The sequence below is a fragment of the Musa acuminata genome, chromosome BXJ3-10 (assembly GCF_036884655.1).
Source record: "Musa acuminata AAA Group cultivar baxijiao chromosome BXJ3-10, Cavendish_Baxijiao_AAA, whole genome shotgun sequence".
NCBI lineage: Eukaryota > Viridiplantae > Streptophyta > Magnoliopsida > Zingiberales > Musaceae > Musa > Musa acuminata.
This window is the reverse complement of record NC_088358.1, coordinates 28,309,478-28,335,602: the sequence shown is the minus strand read 5'-3', so window position 1 is coordinate 28,335,602 and position 26,125 is coordinate 28,309,478. Positions and strand designations below refer to the sequence as shown.

Below are 26,125 nucleotides of genomic sequence, written 5' to 3'. Positions count from 1 at the left end.
TCGGGCCGGACCTCCACTCCCCTAATGTTGTCTGGACTCTGTTAAATCTCGTGCAATTTGCAGACCATACTTTTCTTGGGCCGTAAACCACACCGGGCGTGCCCTACACCTGAGGAACCTTCTAGTCCGGCGCCACTCATTTCCTTTAAACAAAAGCCTTCGTCATGGTATAAAGCGGTTGGGTACTAATCGGGGGAAGGCACCCGATTCTCCGTTTCGTTAGATCCTTAAATAGCTGCGAGGAAAGGGTGAGGGAAAGGGAGAGGGGTAGAAGAAGAAGAAGAGATAAAGAGGGTATGGCGGTCACCTTGGATATCCCAAGCGAGTACGGCTATGTCGTGGTGGTGCTGGTTCTCTACATGTTCTTCAACCTGTGGATGTCCTTCCAGGTCGGCAAGGCTCGCAAGAAGTAATCCTCTCTCTCTCTCTCTCTCTCTCTCTCGGGGTCGAAGAGCCCATCCCCGACCATCTCTCTTTGTCTGATCTCCCTGTTCTTCTTCATCGAAAGGTACAAGGTTTTCTATCCCGCTCTGTACGCGGTGGAGTCCGAGAACAAGGACGCCAAGCTCTTCAACTGCGTCCAGGTACGAATCTAGACATGGAAGGAAACTGGTTAACGTCTTGATCTGAATCTTTCTTTCTTGCTTTTTTTTGGGGGCGGTGGTTTGGGCAGAGGGGGCATCAGAACTCGCTGGAGATGATGCCGGTGTTCTTCGCCACTCTGCTGGTGGGCGGGCTCCAGTACCCCCTCATCGCCGCTGGGCTCGGCGCGTTCTACACGGTCGCTCGCTTCTTCTACTTCAAGGGATACTCCTCCGGCGTCCCCGAGAACCGCCTCAAGATTGGGTATTCGTTTCTGATCTCTCTTTCTGTGCTTTGATTCCTTCCGCACGCATCAATGATCCATCTATTTTTTTCTTCTGTTTGTGGGCAGAGGACTCAACTTCGTGGCGTTGTTTGGGCTTAAAATCCTGACGGGGGCCTTCGGGATAAGCCTGATTCTGAGGGAAGTGCTGTGACGACGAACAAAGGTCGTGTTTTGATGCTTTCTGGTTGCTGTAATAAACATGGTCCAGGTAGGAGTCGGTGTTCCATTCGCCTTCGTTCCGTGGGATTTATCGATCTTGTTTTTTGAAGCTGGTCGCATGGTTTGCAGTCTATGTATTCCCTGTTCAAAATATGAATCCTTGGTCTGACTTCAATTTCCCAGTTCTAACTTTACTTTGTTCGCTGCAAACTGTCAACCCATGGATTCTTCCGTCGAGCAACAAAGCAAACACAGCCTTTCCTTTTTGTATGGCTTATGGTCGATGACCGCAGCTTGAGTGGGTGCTTGCTTTTTCTTGTGAGCCGAGGGCCAACCGAAATCCAACGGAAAGTCAACCAACAGGTTCCTGACTTTTGTGATCCAGTGAGGCTGTAATAAGTTGCTCTACGAGTTCGTAGTCTTCTTGTCCATGACACGCATCGTGACGACTACAAACAGTAAACACACGGCTAGGGACATGCTGGAAGAGTATGTACTACAGCTTACAGACCGTCGGGGTAAAAACGATAAAAAGGACTCGACATGAGAAATCATATTGTCTATAGAAAATACAACACGAGCAATAAAACGATAAGCCGATTTTGCTTAAGGAGTCGATGCTTCTTCGATTGCTGGGATGAGAGCAAATCGATGCACTATAAACCGCATGCAGCCGTGGAGGGTATGCGCAGCGTCCAAAGACGAAGCAAATGTTGTTAAGTAGATAAGAAATCTGATGATCTGTAAGTCACAACTCTGACTGAGCTTTCAGTGTTCCCCTGAATAAACTCTTTTTGTGTTTGTGCAGTGACTCGTCATCAGAGTTCTTTTTTTGCACAGAAGAAACTGAATAGAATAGCCTTTTCTTTTGACCATACCTAATTGGGTGCATTATCACGTTGAGGGGCCTCAGCTTGCCGCCTCTGCCGTTCTCGGAGGTAAAGTACAGCCAAGAGGCAAGCAAACAGAGTTAATATGGTTGCATTTCCTTCGTCCATCAGTACTTCGTCCACCCATGCCTCTAATCTTGGAAATAGTTTTGGAAGTGAATCAATCACCTTAACCTGAAACATCAGAACACTTCATCATACGAGCATAATAATAAAGGGAATATACCATCAAATAACAAGACAAGCAGCTTGCAATGTCAGATAGGCAGGTAACCAAAGAGATTCACATTAAAGTGTCTCTTTTACAGATTGATAATAGAGATTCCAATCAATCAGAGAGCTTACCAAATGTTCTATGTTATCTAATGATATGGGTCGGTCCAGATAAGCACTTAATTTTGGATAAAGTACCGTTGAGTTTTCTAAAACAAATGTCTAAACCACAAAGTGCATGGAGATGCCACCTTATGCACCCCTAACTCCCCTTTGTATTCTCACCGGTAACTTGTTAAACAGAAAAATCTGAGTATTAGTTCTAAAACGTCAAACGTTCTCTAGTTTTCTCAGACTATAGACTCAGAAAACATCAGGTCCTTCGGCCTCTTGAAAAGAAAAAAATTAGTATTTTACAATTTCATGAACAGAAAAGCTTAGATGACCATCAAATCGAACAAGTAGACAACTTACATCTTTGACCAACCGTAAATCTTCATTTGAAAGTAATTAGTATGATAAAAACAATATATAACCCATCATTTTAGGAGTCTTCACAGAATAAAAGTAAAATATCTTACCAGGGAGCTGTCAGCATAGTTCATCCTTATCCACAAGCCCATGAGCGCCAGCTTAACTGGTAATTGTGCTGCAGGATCAACTGCAAGGGCCTGATCATAGTACCTTTTAGCCAGATGAAGATCAAGTGGAAGTCCTTGACCATGTTCATGCATGTATCCTATATTAAAGATGGCCTGAGCATTCGATTGCGACCGAGCATGCATGTATGCCTCTGCGGCTCGTTCATAGTCTCTAGCAATTCCCTGTGATACAGACAGTGAGCGACAACAAATGAAAATCAATTTTGTCATGGTCAAAGTTGATGTAGCATTTACATAAAAAGTGTAACTAATAATTTTATTGCAAACAATGCAGTAAATGTCTCATTGAAAATCATTTTTTCTATATACAACTCTAATGATAGCAACTGCTGCATCTACAAACATGATGCATATGTTTATATCAGAAGTGAAAGGATAAACAGTCACAGGGAATGCTGCTGTTTCAGTGTCATCCAAAATGATTCTATCTCATGGAAAACAGTCATACTTTGAAGCTAAAGAACGTAAAATGTCTATTCAACATCACAAAATGACATTGCACATACTGGAAAAAGCTCAATCTGCTTCAAAGTATGTTCAATTGAGTGTATTTCCTGTCTACTATAGCTTTCACAAAATAAAACAATAGCATCAGCATAAGCATGATTAATAACAGAAATGAACATTTCCAAACCTGGACACATGACAAACCTATATAAAGCTAGTTAATCAACTGTAACCAAACTAAGTGCAAATTATAGTAGTACCAACCAACAAGATAGATAACTTTGCATATACCATAACAGAACTAAATGCATTTCAAAATACTTAATAGTACCAATCAACAAAAGATGTAAATTTTTACATATACCTTTTGTGTAATGACATCTAAAGAATCTCACAAATTTATAAGCTAAAGAACTTGTCAATCATGATCATTCATTGGCAAGACATACAAGCACAGTAGCAGCTAAACTTATTCCAAGTGTCCTTTTAAGATTCACATGAGAAGTGATATCTGCATGGTGGAAAGAATTTAAAGATACTGAAGTGGTCATTTTACACAACAGTTTGTTCAAGGTGTATTTTTAAGATTCACATTAGACGTGATCTCTGCATGGTGGACAGAATTCAAAGATACAGAAGTGATGTCATTTTACATGACAGTTTGCTCAAGGTGTTGCAAAAAAAGAGATTCATATCGGAACTGTTCAACAAAGTTCAGTCTTTCATGAAAATATCATTACCCGGCCATAGTAGTAAGCATCGCCAATCAACAAAGCCGCATGTTCATTACCCTGCTCTGATGCTTGCCACCACAAAGTGTGGGCACGAAGATGCCTTTCTGTGTTTGTGCAAAAGCCAGATTCGCCCATGCAAATGCTTTGTTCTCCATATTTATCAAGGATCCAAGCAGCATTACTTTGTGCCACCTCATATCCCAGCTCTGCCATTCTGGAATATAACAGAAGTGACTTACCCACATCTCCTTTCAGATAAGACTCCAGAGCGCAACTTGATAAGGAGCTCCAAGGACCCCTCTCTGCCACTGTTTTGTACAAATGTGTAGCCTGAATCAACATAATAACTGATTATTAACATAACAAATATAAGAAAAGCGCATGTCTCAAGAAAATACATACAGAACTGCTATAATAAGTAATAACTAGAAGATATCCACAGCTATATACAGACTCATTACCTAAATTCAAATAGAAAAAAAATTTGAAACCAGATTTACAAATTCTTCATGATCCCTTACAACTAATTTCCAATATGCTATAATTACTACTGGAAGGACGGAAGCACCGGAATCAAATAATTGTGAAATGGATACAATATTACAATCATATGAAACAGTAATTTTTTTAAAAAATGTTTTCATCACTATTTTTAGGGTACATTTCCTAATTCATTAGTGTTTTTTAAGGTATATGCTATAGCAATATCAGTTTGCCTCCTTTGGTTGCAGATCTTTAAAAAGGCTTGCACAGTACTCAGAGACATGTTACAAATAAGTAAAAGTGACTTTCACAGACAAGAAAGAATTAAAAAGGTAATACTTCTAGGTAATAGGTGCGATCTGTTTAAGAACGAGAAAATTAAGAAGCTGAAAGGTCTCGACAAACAGATGTGCTGGTTATTTATGTAGCTTTTGACAGTTGCTTGAGTATGAAATGACTTGAAATTTAAAAAGAAACAACTAAAACAAATTTTAAAACAACAAAAAATGCCAAAGTCAGAACATGTTGTAGTAAGTTCTTCATACTAATTGTTTTCTATGGCATGTAAGAAAAGGGTACAGCAAACGAAAAGATATGATATATTGGAGCGAGATATAAAAGGTGACTTCCAAGAAGCTTTTAGGCTTTTTCAACAAGATCCTCTATTGCCTAAATTTGTGTCAGCTAGAAATTAAAACCTAGGTTAGAGGAACTCTCTGATCAACTGTATTGGTTTTTTTCTTGATTTTTAATGATTTATGAGATGATTAAGCCTATCCTATGTTCTTAATATCTAATATGTTGTTTGAGGTCTTGATGATAGTAGAATAGTATTAATTATGGAGTAATTAAGGCCTTTAATGTTGTGATTAGTGTGTTTAGTCTATTTTTTTTGAAATTAGACATTTGATGGGTCAAATCTTTGTATTTCATGTATATTAAAGTGATTTACATGTTTGTGATGATATAATAGGTTTAATTAGGTTTTAATTAATTTTTTTAATATTATGATTAGTGGCTTTAATGATAATTTAATCAAAATTTGATTCATATTGGGTCATTTCAATATCTTTAATACTCATTACAATGTTTGACATGTTTATAATGATGAAAGAGGACTAATTATGAATTAATTAACTATGTTAATGCTGTGATTAATGTATTTAATATTGATTTAATTAAAATTTGACCCATATTGGATCAATTAAATATCTTTAATGTCTACTAAAGTATATAACATGTTTATAGTGGTGTAATAGGAATAATTAGAGAATAATTAACTATGTTAATGGTGTGATTAGTGTATTTAATGATGATTTCATCATAATTTGACCTATATTCGGATAAAATTTATGTATTTAATGACTCTTAGGGTGTTTGACATATTTATAGTGGTAAAATAGAACTAATTAGGGTTAAATTAAGTTTTTTAATGTTGTAATTAACAAGGATTGAAATTTCGTATCGTATCGGTGTACCGAGCTTTGTTCGGTATGGTACGGACCATTGTACCGAGCGGTACATCTAAAAAATATATATAATATATAAAAAAAATATAAAAATATATTTTTATATAAAAATTAATATATAAAATATAAAACATTTAAAATTAAAAAAAAATTAAAAAGGAGGCGTATGCTACCTCGGTGATGTTGCCTCCTCCTTTTCTCCTCATCGCCTTAGACGAGGAGACGAATGTGGTCTCCTTCATCTCCTCACCTGTGGCGTTTGGCGAAGAAGGCGGTGAAGACGTCGAAGGCCGCAGACGTCTTCGGCCTTCGACAAAGAACGCGACGAAGGCCGTAGACATCTCCGGCCTTCAGTGAAGAATGCGGCGAAGAAGAAGCCACAGAATCACAGACGAGGCGATGAAGGAGACCGCCTCTTCCGCTACTCTAGTCGCCTCCTAGCTGTTATCTCCTGGATCGGGATCGTCGAGGGAGGGTGGCGCCAAATCGATTTGCTATAAATTTCATTGTCTTAAAGTCAATACAACAAAAGAGACAGGGTCTAAAGACAATTATCACCTTATAAGAAAGGTTCGATTCCAAGTATTCGAGATCGAGTAATGGAAAAAAGGTATAAAAGACCATTTTTTCTTCTAGATTTTAGGATGCCGTAATGAAATTATAACAAGAGTGGAACCACTTTATAATGTCCTTTATAAGACAAGTATGAACAAACATCCCTAAATGCCTTATCTTAGACATATATTAATTACAACAAGATTAGAGGTCAAGAAAGCATTCACAGATGATTTTAAGGATGAGCAATACTTACAGATCATCGATTGTAGGACCGAAGTTTATATGAACCAAAATATCCATAATGCAAGTAAATTCATATTCAGTGTAATTTAATTCATAATTTTTTAATATATAAAAAATTCTTACTAACGAAATTATTTGTCTTATAGTGTATTATCTAAATCCGACCATTTAATTTTGGTATAGTCTTGGAACGCGATCAAATTTATTATTGACACTAAGAAATGTTATATATCAACTCTTGCCAAATACTATCGACGGCTTCTTTGATAGTGTAGCTATATCATGTCGTTACAATATGAATCCTAATAAAGGAAAGTTACACACAGGTTGATTATAAACTATATTTGACATTAATTATCTGTTATGCTAATAAAGTCCTATTTATATTTTTTTGCAATTGAGTGGAGGCTACAATTCAGAGGGGATATACCAAATTTAAGGAAGGTTGTCCATGTACTTTCGCAGACAACGATATCGAGTGGTTGCGAACACGATTTTTCAACGTTTGTATTGATTCACACAAAGGTCCACAACAAACTATCATATAGACAATTGGATAAACTGATATATGTCTACTACAATATGCAGCTAAGGTTACGATGTGCCGAGCTAGACAAGGAGTCAGAGGAACCATAGTTGATCCCATCGAACTCCAATACTACAACGAAGATTCATAGTCGATGTTAGAGTGGGTCGAAGCAATGAAGAACCAAGAGGATCCTCTACTTGATGAGGCAGGAGATCCTCCACGTCCTTTGTGTCTTATTACCGAGGCAATAGAAAGAGAGGAAGCACATACACAACAAGAGGAAGATCCCCCTTGATCAGAACGTGATGAAAGGAGCCGCACAACATTGAGTTAGACTATTCGAAGAATTATGGACACCCAACCATCACAATCGTTAACCCAACATGCAAAGGCAAAGGGGAAAACAATAACATCAACTACACCATTAGAAAGAATCGAGTAAGATGACGAGACACATTTTCAATCGCATTTAGCAACCCGCTCAATCCAAAAACATGGCAGCAATATGGACAGTAGTGCCTCGACCGATGATGGCAACAACTCTAGGGAGTCAATGGTCCTGTCTACATAGTTTAAAAGTGGTGCACATGGACCAAGGAGCAATATTTTATGCGTATCATCCAAGATTTAGATCATGGAGCTTGATGAGGTACTGGTCAAGTTTATACACGAAAAGAAAAAACATTGGATGATTTTGAGCAGATGCAACAAAGCCTCAACAATGTAGACACAGAGCGGTATGATGATAGTTGATCATTCTTCTCCGAACAATAATACGGTGATCGATATTATGATACAGAGCAGCAAATCAGTGGCGAAAGTAAAAGTTCTGGGATTCTTCAACCTTCATACCAATACATGCTACAATCGTACTTGCCTTAGAAGCCGCCTCAAACACGTGTTGTTCACGACGATCAGGCTACAACCATCACCACATTGATACACCAATAACATATGACATATCAGTATACTATGTCATGGGATCAATTTCATGATTGGATCCGACAAACATATCAAATTAATCTACAGATACATAGGATTGAGGACTCAGATTCATCGCCCGTGGAATCCCGTCGTTCTTTTTGGTGGTAGAACCAAGTATATCCATCGATCGATTACTTGATTCATTTGAATCTTAAAGTTTAAGTTGCTTAACTCATAATCTAACAATTCAAATTATTTCTTTATGGATAATTCAATATCAACGTAAAGACGACCTGAAACATACCACAAAACTGCTTCTCAAAACCTGAAAAAGATATGTGCCACTATTCTTTCCTAATTTAGATTATTTTTGCTAAATTTATATTTATTTCTAACTTAAAACCCCTACTATAACTTTTTATTCTATTTTTCAGAAATTTTTAGAGCTATTTTTGCCATTTTCTTGTGCCATCGGTATGCCCTACTGTGTACTGACATACGGTACATTGGTATAGGGTGGTACATACCATACCATCGATTAGTTGGTACACCAGTTCAGACCAGTAAGGCAAACCCTGATTTTAACATTTTAATAATTCTTTGTTACAACCTTATATGTAGACAAACATATGCTAAACATATGTTTAAACTTAGATGCAACCTCAATGACGATAATCGGTAGTCTAGTGATTCTAATTATTTTACATGCATATGCAAAATATGAAAGTGACATACATGGCATGTTTTTCAGATATAAAAGTGACACTCATGTAAAACCAAAAATACACCCAAAGATAATTGATGTTTATAAAAAATATCAAGTATCAAAAAATGTTCCACAATAAGGATATTCATGAAACTGAAAGCTTTGCATAGCATACATGGACGAAACGTAAATAAAAAATAAATTTAATTTCTATGGAACTTATATAAAAATGAGACATATTGACACATAAGTTATTATTGACAAAAAATTCATACTCCAGAAGAAAAAAAAACATAATATTTAAAGCCTAAGTATCATGCAACATTCAATTCAAAAATCTAACGATAGCATTCAGCTAATTAATGAGTAAAATAGAAAATAAAATAAGGACAATAGTGATGCATAAATCAAAAAATAGAAGAGATACAACTAAAAAATAGTACTATTTGAAGATTCTTCTTGAGGCCTATGCCTGTCTGGAACAATCTTGCAACTTGGTAGACAGCCTTTGGCTGACCAGCATTAGCTGCAACAAGAAATAATTTGCAGGCTGTCTCTAAATCCCTTTTCACACCAATGCCCTTAAGATACAACACACCTAGGTTATAATAACCACCAGGCTCCTTATTTTCCACAGCTTTCTCAAAATATTCCTTTGCCTGCAAGAATAAGTTAAAATTTAAGAATGATAATGACTATCAGTAAAATTCAATTAAAAAAGGTTAATAAGCACTAGAACATAGTAAACCAAGATGCCTTGTCAAATTAATATTCTTGAACTCAAGCCCAGTTGTACAACTTGACTTCAGTGGAGAAGGATCTCAAAAGCTTGGTAATTTAATCAGACCAACTCATCACAAAAAAAACGCAGTTATGGAAAGCAAAAGATACAGTTATAGCAACATGAACATACCACAGACCATGGTATGCAATTTCGAATGGTACCGCCCGGTACGGGCGGTACGTACCGGTCCGACGATATACCGGTACGCGGACCGCCCACTACCGGACGGAACGTACTACACTGTAGCAGTGCTACATTGCTACAGTAAGAAGAAGAAATATATAAAACCGCTCGGTATGCCCTGGTGTATCGCTCGGTACACGGTACCGTACCGTACCGAGCCAATCTCGAAACATCGGTACGGTACGATTTTGCATACCTTATCATAGACTATCCAATTCAAGACAAGATTTTCAACTAATGTAATACACACAGATATGACAAAGATAAAGAATCAACCTGAACCATGATAATTTAACACGGCCCAACCAGCACAATGCCACAACCCAACTTTAGAGTTTTGTAATTTATCCACAAAGAACTACGAAAATCACTACAATGCATTTTTGCTACTTTTCAACTAGCTTAACAAAAACAACAAAACTTTTAGATTTTGTGATCTACAAACAAAAAACAAACACCTGCATGGGAACTCAAGTTCTTGGAACAAGAGTTCTGCACCACTCTCTTCCAATTCCAGCAAAATATTAGGTGCCTAATCTCCTTTTCCAAATTAGTGACTGAAAATGAGAACAAAGGAATGTATGTATGCCAAGGGATTAAAGCTCAGGACTGTACCTTAGTGTAGTTTTTTTTCTCTACTCCATAACCTTTAGCATAGAGGTATCCCAAACCATTATAGGCAGAGTAGAGCTTATGCTTGGATGCAAGAGTTAGCAATTTGAAAGCCTTGGTGTAATTCCTCTCCACTCCAGCCCCTCGGGTATACATCTCCCCTAGAAACTCCATTGCTCTCGGATCCCCCTTCTCCACGGCCTTCAACAACCAATGCAGTGCCTTGGTGTTGTCCCTCCTCACTCCCCTCAACCCATAATAGTACAGCAACCCGATCTGGTACATGGCAAATGAATTGCCCTTCAATGCCTGGTACTCGATTATCTGAAAATTCTCATCTGCCTCCCCTCGTGACTTCCTCAGTGCCTCTTTATTCTCTTCGGTACCACTGTGGATCCGGATAGGCTCGATCATAGGCGGTTCCTTCGATATTCGAAAGCTCGCGATGGCCACCTCCGCGAGTTCCGCATAGAGCTTCACTGCCTCCTCGTGCATCTGCATTAAATGAAAGAAAAATAACAGATTCTTCTCCAGTGGATCAGAGAGAACGGTAAAAGAAAAGGGAAGAGAAAGATTAGGGCTCACGTCCTGTCGGAAATAGGTGTAGGCGAGGACCATCTTGGACTGCATGTTGCCGCCCTTGGCGGCGAAGTGGTGGTAGAGGAAGGACTTGGGGCGGCTCTGGGGGCGCATGAGGCCGGTACCGTAGAGGAAGCCAAGAGCGGACTGGGCGTGGGGGAGGCCAGCGGAGGCCGCGGCCTCGATCTCGGCAGCGGCAGCTTCCATGTCCGCGGGGTCGGAGAAGGCGGCGGAGGCGGAGATCATGTGGCGGACGCCGGAGTAGTAGAGAGCCTCGCGTGGGTCAGAGGAGGAGTTGACGAAAGAGAGAGGTGAGGAGGCGGACTCGATGATGGGAAGCCATGAGCCCGGGTCGTAATCTCCAGCGGCGGTGAGGGATGACTCCAGGTCTCCGAACTCGTCCCACTTAGCGGAGTCTTCAGAGCCGTGGGAGTCATCGGCCGTGCCTAAGGCGGCGGGGGTGGAAAAGAAGTCGGCGTAGTCTTCCCTGAGGATGACCAGCCGACGTTGTGACGATGCGAGAAGAGCGAGGGAGAGGAGGTGGAGAAGGGCGAAGGGGATCACGCGGCGTCGCATCGCGAAAAGTTCTTGTGGGGAAGAATTGGACATGCCGGAAAAGGTAATGCGAAAGGGGAGAACCGTGTCAAAGCAAACCAACAGAAGTAGCGGTTATATGCAATGAACGGTGGATAGAGGAGGAACAATAGAATCAACGGATCCTGTTAACCTTACGACGTGGAAGGCGAAGGCTTTGCTGGCTGCGATGACGGAAGTCGCAAGTGTTCGCATGCTCCTGCAACACAAACAACGCAAGTGAAAACCATCCGACCTGCGTGCCCCGAAGAGTGGCTCCGGCCATGGCAGGCCAAGAATTCATTTATCCTACCAAGTGGCTCTGCCTCATCCGGAGCCACACTAAGCAGCGACTTGGGTTGCTGAGATGGGTGCGTTGGCCCGTCGCTCAAGGTTGGGTAGTCTTGATGTTCAATGCTGTCCGTCCATGTGGTGGGAAATGGAATTCCATTCTGCATGATCCCGCCGCACGAAAGATATCTTTGAAGGAGATTATTTTCTGCAGCAATCAGTTGTTAGTTCTACCTTCTTGTTAATTTTGATAAGCTTCTCTCATCAGGGCACTTTTATGCTCTACAATTTCCTTAGTGGTCTTGAGTGAGGCATGAAAAACAAAAGGGGTTTCTGCAGCCTTCCAATGTGTACTTTCCTCGTATACATAACTCATTGGAAGTCTCAAGCAAAGAAATAACTCATTGCACTTTCCTCGTATACATAACTCATTGGAAGTCTCAAGCAAAGAAATAACTCATTGCACTTTCCTCGCATTAGCAATTATGGAATACAGCAGGAGCATATATCCATCAGTCAAGCCGGGCAATAGAGAGAAACACCATTCTAATGAAGTCCCAACATGGTTTAGGAATGAATAGAGTAGGATACTGATATAAACCATGTGATTAAGTACATAGAGAAATATCATTATTTTCTTAACATAGACTGGACTACCAATAGACAGAAATTTTGTTCAACTCAAGTTCCAACATGGTTTAAAGCAAGGTCTGCAGTACCGAACTGTACTACCCGGTTGCTGATACGCGGATCGCCTATTACCGGTCCGAGTGTACTGTAGCACTGTAGCACTGCTACAGTACTTGGTACACCTGGGTGTACCGCTCGGTATACCGTACCGTACCGATACCGAACTCAAGTCGAAATATCGATATGATACGATATTACGAACCTTGATTTAAATATTATTAAAATACTGAAATAAACCATGTGATAATGTAAATAGAGAACTATTATTCTCTGTACATATAATGGTTTGTCTCAATCTAAAATTATTCGGTTGTCTTACTATAGATTCTTTGTTGAAAATTGCCAAGGTCTAGAGAGTCATAAGACAAACAAAACACTGTTTGGTGGCATAGACTGTCTGGCATAAGACATATCCTGAATGTTCAATAAAAGTTTCACTAGATTACCCAAAAACAACGTCAAACATGAATACAAGGTGGAATACTGAAACAACACGACACAAATATGTGAACACATCTTGAGAACAAAAGGAAATAGCAACAACAATAATATTTTATTTATATATCATGGTGATCAATAACAAGAGATTAGCTAGCATCTCTAACCTATTAATGAAGGAACAAACAATTTTCAGTACCATAATGGTCCAAGCATGTAGAGAAGAGAAGCATGTAGAAAAATATAACATGAGCTTAAGACAGAAGGTTATCAAAACACCATTCACCATTTATTGCTCAGTATAAAGGCATATAAGCACTCAATGCGTGCATGTCAATATAGCTAAAGACCAAAGCTATAGGGTATGCCATCCTTAATGAACAACAGACACATGCTAATAAGCGAATCTGTTGTAAATTATCATTAACAACTACTAATACCTTGTATGCCCAATACAGGTATGAACTTTCATCATTTATTTCTTTGCCAAGGTGCACAATCACTTTTGATGGAGTCCAAACTATATTCTGTCAGCAATAACAAATATCACATTCTGTGAGAAAAATGATATTTGAGAAAACTACAAACTACCATGTTGGAGCTTTAACTTATCTATAATATTACCTGAATAAGCAAGCATGCCACAGAGTAGCATAATTGCAAACAATAGTTTACAATAACAATAACAAAATCGTAAGTCCTAACAGAGTGTAATGTGTTTTGATTACCACTTAACACTAGCAGCAATAGGTATATGCTAATTTCCAAAAATGATGTTAAATGCGATTGATTGAGTTACAAAATGATCTAGGATATGTGCAAGTTCTGCATACTGCCTAATGCATAGTATAATTAATGGTAGCCGATCATAAGAGAAGATCCACTCATTGAAAAGAACAATTGTTCATAAATCATAATAAAGGAAACAGTGTAATGATGTACGTAGAAAATCAAGCATAAGTTTTCATTCCATTAGATAGGCAACAATTGCTAGTGATTAAACATATCCAAGGAACAGAATTGCAAAGCAAGCAGGTCAATCCCCACCTAAAGAAAAGAAGTTTGCCGTCATTTACGTTTGAATAGAATCCTCCAAACAAACAACTTTTGGAATCTAAGCTCTGGTCTACAATAACATCATCATTCTGTCCATGCATTTTCATAAGCTAAACCCATTGTAGGCCGTAAACAAATACAACTTGTGCATCCAGTCATCCAGGCAGAGAGAAAAAGAATAGAAAACCATGTGCTGGATTTACTTATCGGCTCCTAGTAACATAACATTTATTGTTAAATTGGCATATAAAGGTTTCAAACTTCAGATGATCTAACATTAGACATTAATATCACAGGTTTTATAACAATGGTTTCACTATGCCACAGGAGTTTTGACTGTTAGCACCAGTGCAGCAGATAACTCCTTTATCACTGTAACTATAGAAAGGCTAAGATGAAGGTGTTATGCATTCATGTACAACAGGTGGCTCGTAAGTGTCAATAGTCAAAGGTAGTCTATTGCACTAGGGCTCCTCATTTGTGAGGTCTGGGAAAGCTCAGATGTAAGCAAACTTCACTCTAAAAAGTTTATCAGAATGGTCTTCACATGTGTGCACATATACACGCAAAGAAGGTGTAGAATATTCCTTCTACGGTGGCATTGTTACAAAACAATGACGTCCTCACTATCAAACCGTGTCAAAACTTTAACAGGAATGGAATTAAGAAGAAATTGCATACATTGGATAGCTAATGAGTAATCAATGCATGCAAAAAATCACATGAAACCACTAGAGATTGATTAGGTCAAATAAGAATATGAGCCACTAAGTAGGGAATTGTGTGCCAAAGCTTCAACCATTTATTTACAAACATTTGAAAAGCACAGAGTAGAAACCTTTAAAATGATCAGCCCTACCTCTGTACGCTGTTCATGTAACATCTGGTACATATTTGGCATAATCCAGTCCTCAAATTTGCAGTAATTGTCAATTTGTCATTAGGCACTAGCAGGTTTCCTATCTTATTCAATCCTTCTGAACACATAATCTCCAGGCAAAGAAAAGTCACCCTTATATGTTGGCGCAAGACATTTGATTAGATCTTCTTCTACACCACCAGCAGTTGTAACCAAAACTTCTACCTACACATGACACACTGCTATTAAAGCAAACAGACATTAATGAATGGGTTTAAAGAAAGCCTCTAATCATACTAACAATTTTTAAATAAAGAGGCAGACAAAATATTCAAGTAAAGTAATGCAAAGATTATTATCCTGATAAGATGACAAAGTCAGATTCCTGTTGGCTTGCAAGTTTACATCCCGGTTCCATTTCTTCTGAGAAAAAAAAGGTAGGAAAAAGAATCGACAAGAATATCAGAATAAAAGAAGAGTAAAACTAATAAAATATGATCCCTTGGTTAATTATAAACTGAGTTCAGATAGTTTAAAGCCCAATCAAACTGGATATAGAATAGCTTTGTTTCAGTCTGAATCAAATAAATAAAAATGGTTCAGGCAAATTAGACTTAAATCAAATGAAATCATGAAAAGCCTTGTCTGCTACAGTTCAAAGACCCATTTCAATTCAAGTTAACTGCAGAAGGTTATCGGTGGATTTTCATTATACAATACGAAATATCTGTGTCTGAGCCACATGGGTGTCATCTGATAGATAGGGGGTCTTCAGCTCAGAAACATTGGGTTACTGTCAATAAATTTTTGGGTTTATACTAATTTGGAACGAACATAAATTTGCTATGTTCCCATTTTTTCCCCAACTTTTTCATTTCATTTGATGTTTAAAAAAAATTGTAGACCAAAGCAAAGATTGCACAACTAGAAACTTACACCCCAACTGAAAACAAGAACTATGTTTTGAAACACTGGACCAAGTGGCAATAACCCCACAACAATGGTTCAGCTTGATTCATCTCATCCAACACAGTATAATATTTCTTCACCATGGAACTATATTTTTTTTATTATCCTGCTTGCATATTAGCCAAATGAGCTTGGCCATCATATTAGGGTATAGATGACGTTAGTGGTATGCCTATAGCACAAAGCCTCTCACTCATAAAATATGAGCATCCTACTTGGGGATAATGCAAAGTACATATTACACTCAACGTAGGTCTTCTACCTCCAATAAAACTTCACAATTGTAACCGATAAAGCCATACGTAGAACACAATTTTATGGTCAGTGCTCGTGTTTACTTCAAGAATCTGCAGTACAAACTTATTCCCTGGGGGCTTCTCTATCCAGATAAACAGAGTCGCACATAGAGAATCACGTCAAAAGATGAGTAACTGCAGATGTTGTTGTGGAATATCTTGAGATGCGACAAGAATCGATAATAGCCAAAGAATCCTTCAAGAATATGGAAAATAGGGCTGATGACATATCACTCACCATTCAGTGCCGTACAAGAAACCGAATTATCTGCCTAATGCCGGAGGATACGAGGTTCGAAGTGAAGCCCAGAAAGATCTTGCACTCGACCGAATTCCTGTAGGCGGGATCGCGCTCGCCTTCGTTGCAATCATCAGCAGGCGCCTCGTGGGAGAGCCTCCAATCAATCTTGAATCTCCTCCCAGAGATAAAGGAATCTTGCGGCAACCGTCCAACAAACTACAAGAACCGAGAGAGGGACTACGGGAGGGGACTCACCATCTGGCTGACGATGTCGATGGCGTCGCCGAGGTTGGAAGCTTGGAACCCGGTGAAGGACATGGAGTCCAGGAGGCCGATGAGGTCGAGCTCCCCGTTGAAGCCGTAGACGGCGACCCTCGGGAACCGCTTCTAGGATATGGAGGGCTTGAACACCACCGACCGCACCGCCTCCAGGGTTTCCCGGCCTCGCTGCTCCCTCGCGGCGCCGCCATCCTCCATTTCTTCCGGCTCGGAACCGACGGGCTGGTGACAAAGGTGAGGAACTGTGTTTGTTCGCCGCTCGCTTGGTCGGAGATGCCGTGCCAGCTTAAACGGGAGCGGGCGTTCAATGTAGCCAAGATTCGTGGGCCTGAGATGGACGAGGCTCGGCTCGGTCCTTAAGAAGACCGAACTGGCCCAGAAAATCCTCTACCGTTCGATCTGAATTCTGCGACGTCTCGAAGCGCGATGGACGCAAATCTTGATGCGTCATGGCCCTGTTATATTAATAGATTCATATAAGTGAAATTTGTCTACTATCTTGAATATATATATATATATATATATATATATATATATATATATATATACCAATATTGTAAATTAAGATAAACATATGGTTAATGAGGTAGACTATGGTTTGAAAGAGTATTGACTAAAAGATTAGTAGCATAAAAACTTAATGTATAAGGGTAAGAATAATTTCAACTATGTGTCAATGTTTTCATTCGATGAAGCTAACTAATTAAGGTATGTACGATGGTGACTCGAGATGTTGTATACTTAGGTAAGTTGTTAGAGCTTAGAATTCACCTTGTCCATTAGAGCAGACTGTTTTAATGGTAGACTAAAAATATTTCTGATCATTTTTCTAAAATGAGTAAAGATTATAGTAACTTCAGATATATGTTTAAGAGGATAGAACTATACATATTTAATGAAGTAATATATAAAAATAATATAAAATCTAAAATTATCATAAAAAATGATTGGGAAAAATCCTCAAACATCAATATAAATAATTTCAAGTAGTTTAGAGTAAGATATGGAAGACATTCTAAAAGATAGTAAGTCACTTTTATTACTAATACAAACATCAAAATGAGTAATAATTTCACTTAACTAGAAAGTTAAAAGAGAGTAATAAAAAATTAACTATTATTTAATGAAAGATGATGGATGACTAAAGTGGCAATGTCAAGTTGATGACCACTCATAAATTTTTTTTTTATTCGACATTGAATCAATGATGCCTCATGCTTAGATTTTTTTATAAGAAACGAGTCAGAAAATAACTGTGTTATTTTGTTTATAGAATTGAGAGATAAAAATAAAATTCTTTTTGATTTGTGATGCACATAAAATATCATGTGAGTGATATGGATCCCATTATCATCACCAATGATAATACATTCCTTGCTTCATAGTCAAAATAGATGAATCAATTCTATAGATCAAAAGTGATATGATAAAAAGCACTATAGTCAACAATTCAATAGCTTAGATGAGCGATCAGAGTAGTCGTGATGTTTGCTTAAGGCCGGTTGGGTGTAACAGTAGGTTCAACAAATTTTTATTATATGTCCAATTTTATCACAGAGCTAATAGAAGACTTTTTTATTGATTATTATTATTAAAAAATTAGAATTACTGATAGTTATAGTAATTATTGTTGAAGTTATTTCCTGAATTATTTGGGTTAAAGTTGTTATCATAGTTGGAGAGTTGATAGTATAATGGAGGATGATAACTCTCTATATTACTCATGCATCGAAAAAACATCTTGTTTGATCTTTTATTAAAACTTTTGTTACTTTGATTATTATTGTCTTTAGATTTTTTAAATTAAATTAAGCTATGATAGTTGATCTTATCATCCTCTCTTCTCATTTCATATACATTTCATGAACAATCAGCTTGTCATATAGTTTTTCAAATAGTATTAGTTAGTCATATATTCGAATTGCTACCTCAATTCCTTATATTTGTCTCCTAAGTCATTTGGGAGTATGGACAATAACTTATTCATCATTAATGGAATGATCTATTTAAAGTTAAGTCATATATAATAAATTTTAGATTTTACATATAATCAATAATGATACTTCTTGTTTTCATCATGATAAATAAAAGACTTAACATATAAGTATAAGAGTGATTGATGAATACGGTTTATAACTCATATCATACTTTTGTTGTAGTACTGCACAAACAAATTAGTGATGCTATGCTTGAATAACTTATATAATAAGATGATCTTAATATAATCATAATTTATGATTAAGATTTATCATTAATATTAGTTCTTTTAGTATTTGAATATTTTCGGGTAGATAATTGAGGGAGCCATCGATATTGCCCAGTGTATCATATCCAAAGAGAAGGTTAGTAAACTATATCTGTCGAGATGTATAATTACTGTGTTTAGATAACTTGAAAGGAATTACAACTAATGAATATAAGCCTAGTAAATTAAGAAGAACTATTATTTCTAAATGAAATAACAACGGTCGTTGGTCAAATACTGTTGATATTTGGAGGAAGAGATCTATAGTGGGTGTTTTCTTATGATCAAATTCGATGGGATATGATAGATGAGGTGGAGCAAATCATAAATAGATCAGATCTGGAAGAGATCAAACAAATCAGATCTACTGAAGTAGTCTCGGCAAATCCAACTTGTGAGGAAGATTGTCGAGCAGAATAACAAAGAACAAATATGAGCAGAGACCATCAACATGAAGAGCAGGTCGCGATCGACTCTAAGCACTAGTCATGGACACAGGCGTTGGTTGCAACGGTCATGAGAAGAATAGAAGAGGGAGGAAATATTAGACTTTGATACCATGAATAAAGAATTTATTGAGAGAGAGGATTTCCACATATATTATGATGATTGATCCTCAAATTGAAGATTAAAATATATAAGAAATATAATATCATCATTTTTATATTTACGTCTATCATAATGATCACAATGATTATTTGAGACCCACAAGTTTGATATATTTGACTATCGTCAACCGTGGAGTGACGATGACCTCATGGCTTGACGACATCCGGGATGTCAACAGGGCAACGGTTGATGCAGTCGGCCCAGGGGCCATCGACCAGGGTCTCGACGGTGCGCAGGCATTTCCACACCGCGCTATTGCACTTGAACCCGCTGCCGAAGCCGATTTGCCACACCCGGTGGCCGCGCCGCATCCGCCCCTTGGATTCAATGTAGCTGAGCTCGTACCAGAGGGAGCTGCTGGAGGTGTTGCCGAAGCGGTGCAATGTCATGCGCGACGCCTCCACGTGCTCCGCCGTCAGCTGCAGGTTGTTCTGCAGCTCGTCGATCACCGCCCGCCCTCCGGCGTGGATGCAGAAGTGCTCGAACGCCAGCTTGAAGTCGGGGACGTACGGCTTCCACTTGTGGTTGATGAGCTTCCGGCCCACCAGCGTGAGGAAGAAGAGGAGCTGCTCCGACATGGGGAGCACCAGCGGGCCGATGGTGGTGATATTCGATTTGAGCGCCTCCCCGGCGATAGCCATGAGGTTCTTGGAGAGGGAGATGCCCGTGTGGCCCTCGGCGTCTTCCTCCTGGTAGACACAGCGGTAGGCGCGGTCGTCGGCGCCCTTGTGCGTGCGGACCACGTGCAGGAGGCGGTACTTGGCGCGGCGGGCGTCTCGGCGGCGGTTCGATAGGAGGATCGCGGCGGCTCCCATGCGGAAGAGGCAGTTGGGAAGAAGCATCGACCGCTGGTTGCCGGTGTATGAGTTGGGGGTGATGATCTCGGTGGAGATGACGAGCGCGTTGGACCTCGGGTGCACCTGAAGCAGATCGCGGGCCAGGTCGATAGAGATGAGCCCGGCGCTGCAGCCCATGCCGGAGAGATAAAGCTGCGGATGTTGCTGCGGAGCTCGTACTTGTTAATGATCATCGAGGAGAGCGATGGCGTCGGCGAGAAGAGGCTGCAGTTGACTACGAGGATATCGATGTTCTTGGGCCACAGGCCGGTCTTCTTGAGGAGGTCGTCAATGGCGGAGAAGATGACGAGCTGGGCCTCGGCACGGGAAGCCTCCATAGTGGGATTGGGGGGTATGTAGTGGCTGGCCGGGGGGAGGCAGGTCTCCTCGCCGAGGCCGGAGCGCTCCAGGATGCGCGTCTGGAACTGGACGCTCTTCTCGTCCCAGTTGATGAGCCACGCGTGCTCCATGAACGTAGCGAAAGGCACGCGGCAGGTGGTCGGCGGCTTGAAGCAAGCGTAGTCCACCAAGTACACCGGCCGAGGACGAGACACGAAGTAGACAGCGGCGACGAAGACTAAAAGGAAGACAGAAAAGAGGACCTGGGTGAGATCGAGCTGCAAGGAGTGCCATAAGGCCATGATCTCGTCCGGCCCGCGCCGGACCAGCACCAAAGACACGGCTATCATCACCGGGATCAACAAGAAGGCCACGAAGTTGTTCACAAGGTACTGGTAGCCAAGCTTAACATACTTGAGCCTAACCGAGCTCGACAACTCCGGAAAAGGTGCCCTCGGCATCTTCTTCTGTCTATCTTCCCTGAGTGGGAGATGTAGACAAAAGGAGGAGGTCGGAAACAGGAAGTATATGGCTCTGATTGCTCATGGCAGGGAATGGGAAGGAGAGAATATAAAGAAGAGTTGGAGAGAGGGCAATGAATGGGGGCGGATGGGGTGTTCTACATGAGGAGAGTGCTAAGAAAGGGTGTTCATACCTGGAGCTGTAGCTGGCCGTGACTTCCCTTTGCTGATCTCTCGCAATCCAATCCTCTCTGCATCACATCATTAATGGAGACGGTATCTATGTTGCAGTGGCTCAAGTGATGAGGACAGGCGGAGGTTGGGGGTTGGGGACAGTTGAAGGAGGTGGATAGATTGGTTGTTGCAAAATCCTGCACATGCAGGGGAAGAAGATGATGCCACAGACGCAACCAATTACTCCACTGCACAATAACTAGTCACCTGAAGCATCTCCTTCCTTCTTCCTCTTCCTTTCTTTTTCATTTCCATCCTCTTAAGATCCAGTTGTTACAACCTCGATACCGTTCACTAGGAAATCAACATGGCTTGGTCCGTCCTGAACGACAACCTCAGCTTGAAAACTCACGCTCTCGGATATTGGTTGGAGCGGGGCAGGGCAAACCAATCCCAATGTGTTAGCTTGTACACCGAGTTGATGGCTAATTAGGGTCATCTCGTACATCTTTTAGGAGCTCATTTATGTAGATTGTTGGCTGGTATATCTCCCTGTTGTGTGTTATCAGCAAAGGATAATTGTAGGAGCGTCATTTGTCATGATTGATATCTGTCCGGGATAAATATATGACAGCCACCTATGCCAGACGATCAAAAGAAGGGAAAATGGGCTTCGCGGCCAGAGATTAATGCCCCTTATGGTTGGCTCATGTGATCATAGATGATAGACAACAGAAGATTGTATCCCTATCGTCGATCATAGAGAAGAGAGGCATATGGGTTTTCCTACCCATATCATCATCTTTATGATAGTTACGAGTCAGCAAATCAATACTTACGTTATTACTTTCCCTATCATCCTATCATCGGTGATGATGACGAGTGAAATTTATCGAGAAGAAGCTTTCAAGAACTCGGGTCCTCGTAGCAATGCACTTATTCGGTGATCTTGTCTTCAATTGTATACGTAAGTGTGTTTGTACTCCGCTTTCACCTTCTTTAGTATGTATATATATAATCAGGATTAGTGCAAGCTTGTTTTTATAGACATAATAAGATATGCAATTATATAATAGACGCTTCACTGTTGTATTCGGATGCAAGATTAATTGCAACATTTAAGGATCAATCAATGACATTCTAGAGGGTTTAACTTATATTTAGTTGGTTTGTTTGATCCATCGACAGCGAGACCCTATCATCGATGGAGAGGAATGATAGAAAGGAAGAATGATCTCAAAGGAGGAGTAAAGGAGATTGACAAGCAATAAGGAGGAGGAGGTGACAGTACAGGAGAGGGACGGTTTGAATATTCTTTTGACTTATGAGCACCGTTAGAAGAAAAAACTTAAATGAATGGAGTGTTTTAGGAAAAACAAAAAAAAAACTAGGATTTTTCTGCAAAATCGTTCAAAAATAATTGAGTTCCTAATTTTGTCCAATGTTATAAAAAAAGATATCCAATACGACTTACCGAAAAAATATATAGTATTTGGAACATAAAAGAAAAAAATTATAAGTTAATGATTTCATGGAGGTTACTTATACAAATGTTGAAAATGATAGGGTAAATATGCATAAATACCCGTCATTTTGTACTTACATGAAGCGTACACCCAAGTGGCTCCCACACCTCGTGAAGTCTCCGCGCTCCGCCCCCCTCGACCCTCCTGCGCCTGCAACCTCGAAGCGGCCCCTCAGGTGACCGTCACCGCCATCCATCTCTTCGCCGCTGCAACCAGGAGGAGGAGAAGAGAAGAAAGAGGGTGTCGTTCTGCCACGCCCGCGATTTCCTGTTCTTCAGCATGCGTGGCACCCTCCGCTCCTTCGATTCCCTCCACTTCGACAGATACCCTCTCCGTGGCTTCGAGCGCGACGCCATAAGTAATTCTATGCTTCTCTTTCCGCTTTTCCTTCTTCTAATCCCGAAATCGGGGCCGTCCTGCTTGCACATCGGCTTCCGATGGAACCTGTAATAAATAGATGAACTCGTTGAATCTGCTTTGCGTAACTTAATTTGTCCGTCTTCGACGAACAATTGCTTGATTGGCATGTAAATTTGTAGCATCCATCAATTTTGCTGGAGTACGTGAAAAGGTAGTTGGTAATTAGGGGTTTACCTTCTCATTGAAATACGTAACCATTCATCATAATATTTCTGCAGATATTCTTGCCAATTTTCAGATAACTTGTTCTGATGAGTTATGATTAAAATGCCACAATTAGGACAATTGTCATCTGATTGTCTGTTCAAAGATGACATCTAGCTATCTAGATTTTTTTCTTTACTGCTGTTAAAATGCCACAAGTAGGACATCTAGCTAACTCATCATATAATTTACTGAAGTTTCATTATCATTATTGGTCTGACATTATTCCTCTAGAGTTGGTGCAAATCTTTATCCAGACAAATAAGGACTTGCCAAAAATCCTAAAAGTCTAGTGACAGAGAGGAGTTTCAATTTAAAGCAACCATTGGGTCATCTTTTCAAATTTCTAAAGATTTAGGGGAATGGCAACCTTCACTATTAGGAGTAATTTTCGTCTTAAAGGCACAAACAACCAACGGACTTAGTTCAATCTGTTTTCCCTCCTAATTAGGTGAAATTTGTTCTTCTGTGCTGCATTGTTCAGTTTTCCTGTCTACAATATTTTTCTTATGTTTAGTAATTCTGAGAATTATTTTCTGGAGACCGTAAATTATTTCTTTCTTCCTTCTTCTCTTCTGTGGTGTGTTCATACTTATGCATAGCATTGTGGAATGAGTAAAGATGGAGATACTAATGTCAGATTTTTTTTTTTTAATTTCAATACAAACTTATAAATCCAAAGTTGTCTGCAAGAGATTGAAGGGAGGGAAACATGGAACACTATAAAAGCTGAGGCATGTCTCATAAACTGCAGATTTTTCAAATTAGTGGTACGGCCATGTAATGATCTTTTCCCCTACTCTCCCATTCATGCTATGTTATTCTTGATGCCCATGTATCTTATCCATGTAGTTAAAGCACACCTATTCCATTCAGGTTTTTTACCTTCACCATTTACTGGTTTTAAGATAAGGTTCATAATCGAATGAATTCGAGTTGGATCTTGTACGTACTCAGCTCTCTTTTCTGTTTACGCTTAGTATGGTTCTTTATTATGTACATGATTTATGCTGCATATGCCAACCATCAAATGAGGATCACAGATATCTATGGTGATAATTTCATTTTCTTTCATCACAAAATTTTGTCACCTTTTTCTATATTCTTCATTGTTGTATCTATACTCTATACCATCTCATACCCTACAATTTTCAGATTTGCCATGTAATTTTCATATTTTTGCAGTAAGATGGTAGTCAGTACTCGTGATACGTAGGTCCACCCCCCAAAACCCACCCAACCCTGTTTGTACTTGTCAGTATAATGGTTAAGCTTGTATTTAAAATTATAATCCACTTGTGATTTACAAATGATATTTCTAATACAGATTTTGTTCATAAATATGTTTGAAGGGTTGCAACATTTTTGTACCTTTAACTAAAACATATATCATCTATTTTCAACTTTACTTTTTCAGGATATTAGAAGAGAACTGAAGATTGACCCTTTGTACTCCTTGAGACAGCACCTGTTGATAATGAAGTGTTCCAAAGACAGCACCTGAAGATTCATCCTGTGCATTGCAACTTAAGACCAACCGTGTGTCTTCATTTGAATGTCACATGTAAACCATGATTCACTCTTGTGTGATAAGGTTAACGAAGAGTGTCCCCAGTGTCATCATCCTTATTGATTTTGTCGATCATCTGTTGAATACTATACCAAACAGGTAAATTTCCACCTTATTGATTTTGTTCATATGATTATATGTCCAAGTTGTTCTTTTTGTTGATCATGTCTTTCTCTGACAAGTTATTTTGTCGATCATCTGTTGTTTGCAAATATGTTTGTTTTTATGTTCATGCTTCTCAATCACTTATCATCTAAATTTGCAGCTACGTTCAGCTGATGAAGAGCAGATGGTCTTTTACGACTGTCCGCAATGCAGACACAAGTTTTCAATCAACACATAATGGATCATTTTTCTTTCATTTTGGATATAAACAATTTTCATCGCTTTACATTCTTTCTTTATGTACCATCTAATTCTTCATATCTAAGAGAATCTTTGCTATCGCATGGTAATGGTGTTGTCTTTTATGGCTTTTTTATTTTTGTATTTTACAGGTTAATAGGTTTTCACACTTACAAGGATCTTTGCTTTCGCAAAACAATGGTGCTTTTTTCATGCTGCTTCTTTTTGTTACACTGGGAGTAGCTTGTAACTCATATATGGCGACCTTGCTGTAGCTTTGTATCTCTTGTTGGTGAGCAAACCATGTGTTGTGGCTATATGATACCTTCAACTTTGATTTCTTGATGCCTCAAACTACATCATCTTTTGCCACCGGGAGTTTCTGAATCATCTGAGCCGGACAGAAACGGTGGTATCCGATAGGATATATTCAAGTACCATCCTCTAATCATTGGTTAGGAGTCACATCAAAACCAGCGTAGAGCCTTGGAGTCGATGTGGCACATGCGTGCCAACGTGGCACCTCGAACTCCTATGAGACGACGGATCGTGCCGTGTCACTCGGGGCCGTATGAGATGGCGTCACACAACATGGAACTGTTCGAGAACACACAAAACAATGTCATACAGCACAGAACTATGCAGGTCGATCTGTGTCGTG

The 26,125-nt window shown here is 39.5% G+C and overlaps 2 protein-coding genes, 1 long non-coding RNA gene and 2 pseudogenes across 3 annotated transcripts; 2 read left to right on the top strand and 3 right to left on the bottom strand.

Annotated features, from left to right (window-relative positions):
• The first annotated feature begins 185 nt into the window (after positions 1 to 185).
• On the top strand, positions 186 to 1,202 carry LOC135651626 (uncharacterized). Its single transcript, XM_065171847.1, has 4 exons — positions 186 to 409; positions 509 to 584; positions 674 to 846; positions 935 to 1,202. Exons 1-4 carry the CDS (start codon positions 297 to 299, stop codon positions 1,017 to 1,019), a joined length of 447 nt encoding a protein of 148 aa, XP_065027919.1. The 5' UTR covers positions 186 to 296; the 3' UTR covers positions 1,020 to 1,202.
• Positions 1,203 to 1,415: 213 nt separating this feature from the next.
• On the bottom strand, positions 1,416 to 11,754 carry LOC103968551 (ERAD-associated E3 ubiquitin-protein ligase component HRD3). The gene is made up of 6 exons (XM_009381805.3): positions 11,050 to 11,754; positions 10,468 to 10,959; positions 9,329 to 9,544; positions 3,980 to 4,303; positions 2,712 to 2,954; positions 1,416 to 2,091 (listed from the first exon to the last, which is right to left on the bottom strand). Exons 1-6 carry the CDS (start codon positions 11,650 to 11,652, stop codon positions 1,906 to 1,908), a joined length of 2,064 nt encoding a protein of 687 aa, XP_009380080.2. The 5' UTR covers positions 11,653 to 11,754; the 3' UTR covers positions 1,416 to 1,905.
• Positions 11,755 to 14,833: 3,079 nt separating this feature from the next.
• Positions 14,834 to 17,008, bottom strand: LOC103969798 (deoxyhypusine synthase-like; annotated as a pseudogene).
• A 2,608-nt stretch (positions 17,009 to 19,616) lies between these two features.
• Positions 19,617 to 21,315, bottom strand: LOC135650903 (3-ketoacyl-CoA synthase 6-like; annotated as a pseudogene).
• A 1,701-nt stretch (positions 21,316 to 23,016) lies between these two features.
• LOC135650653 (uncharacterized) lies at positions 23,017 to 25,677 on the top strand. The gene is made up of 3 exons (XR_010501585.1): positions 23,017 to 23,283; positions 24,967 to 25,218; positions 25,385 to 25,677. It is a non-coding gene; the product is annotated as an uncharacterized LOC135650653 (long non-coding RNA).
• The last annotated feature ends 448 nt before the right edge of the window (positions 25,678 to 26,125 follow it).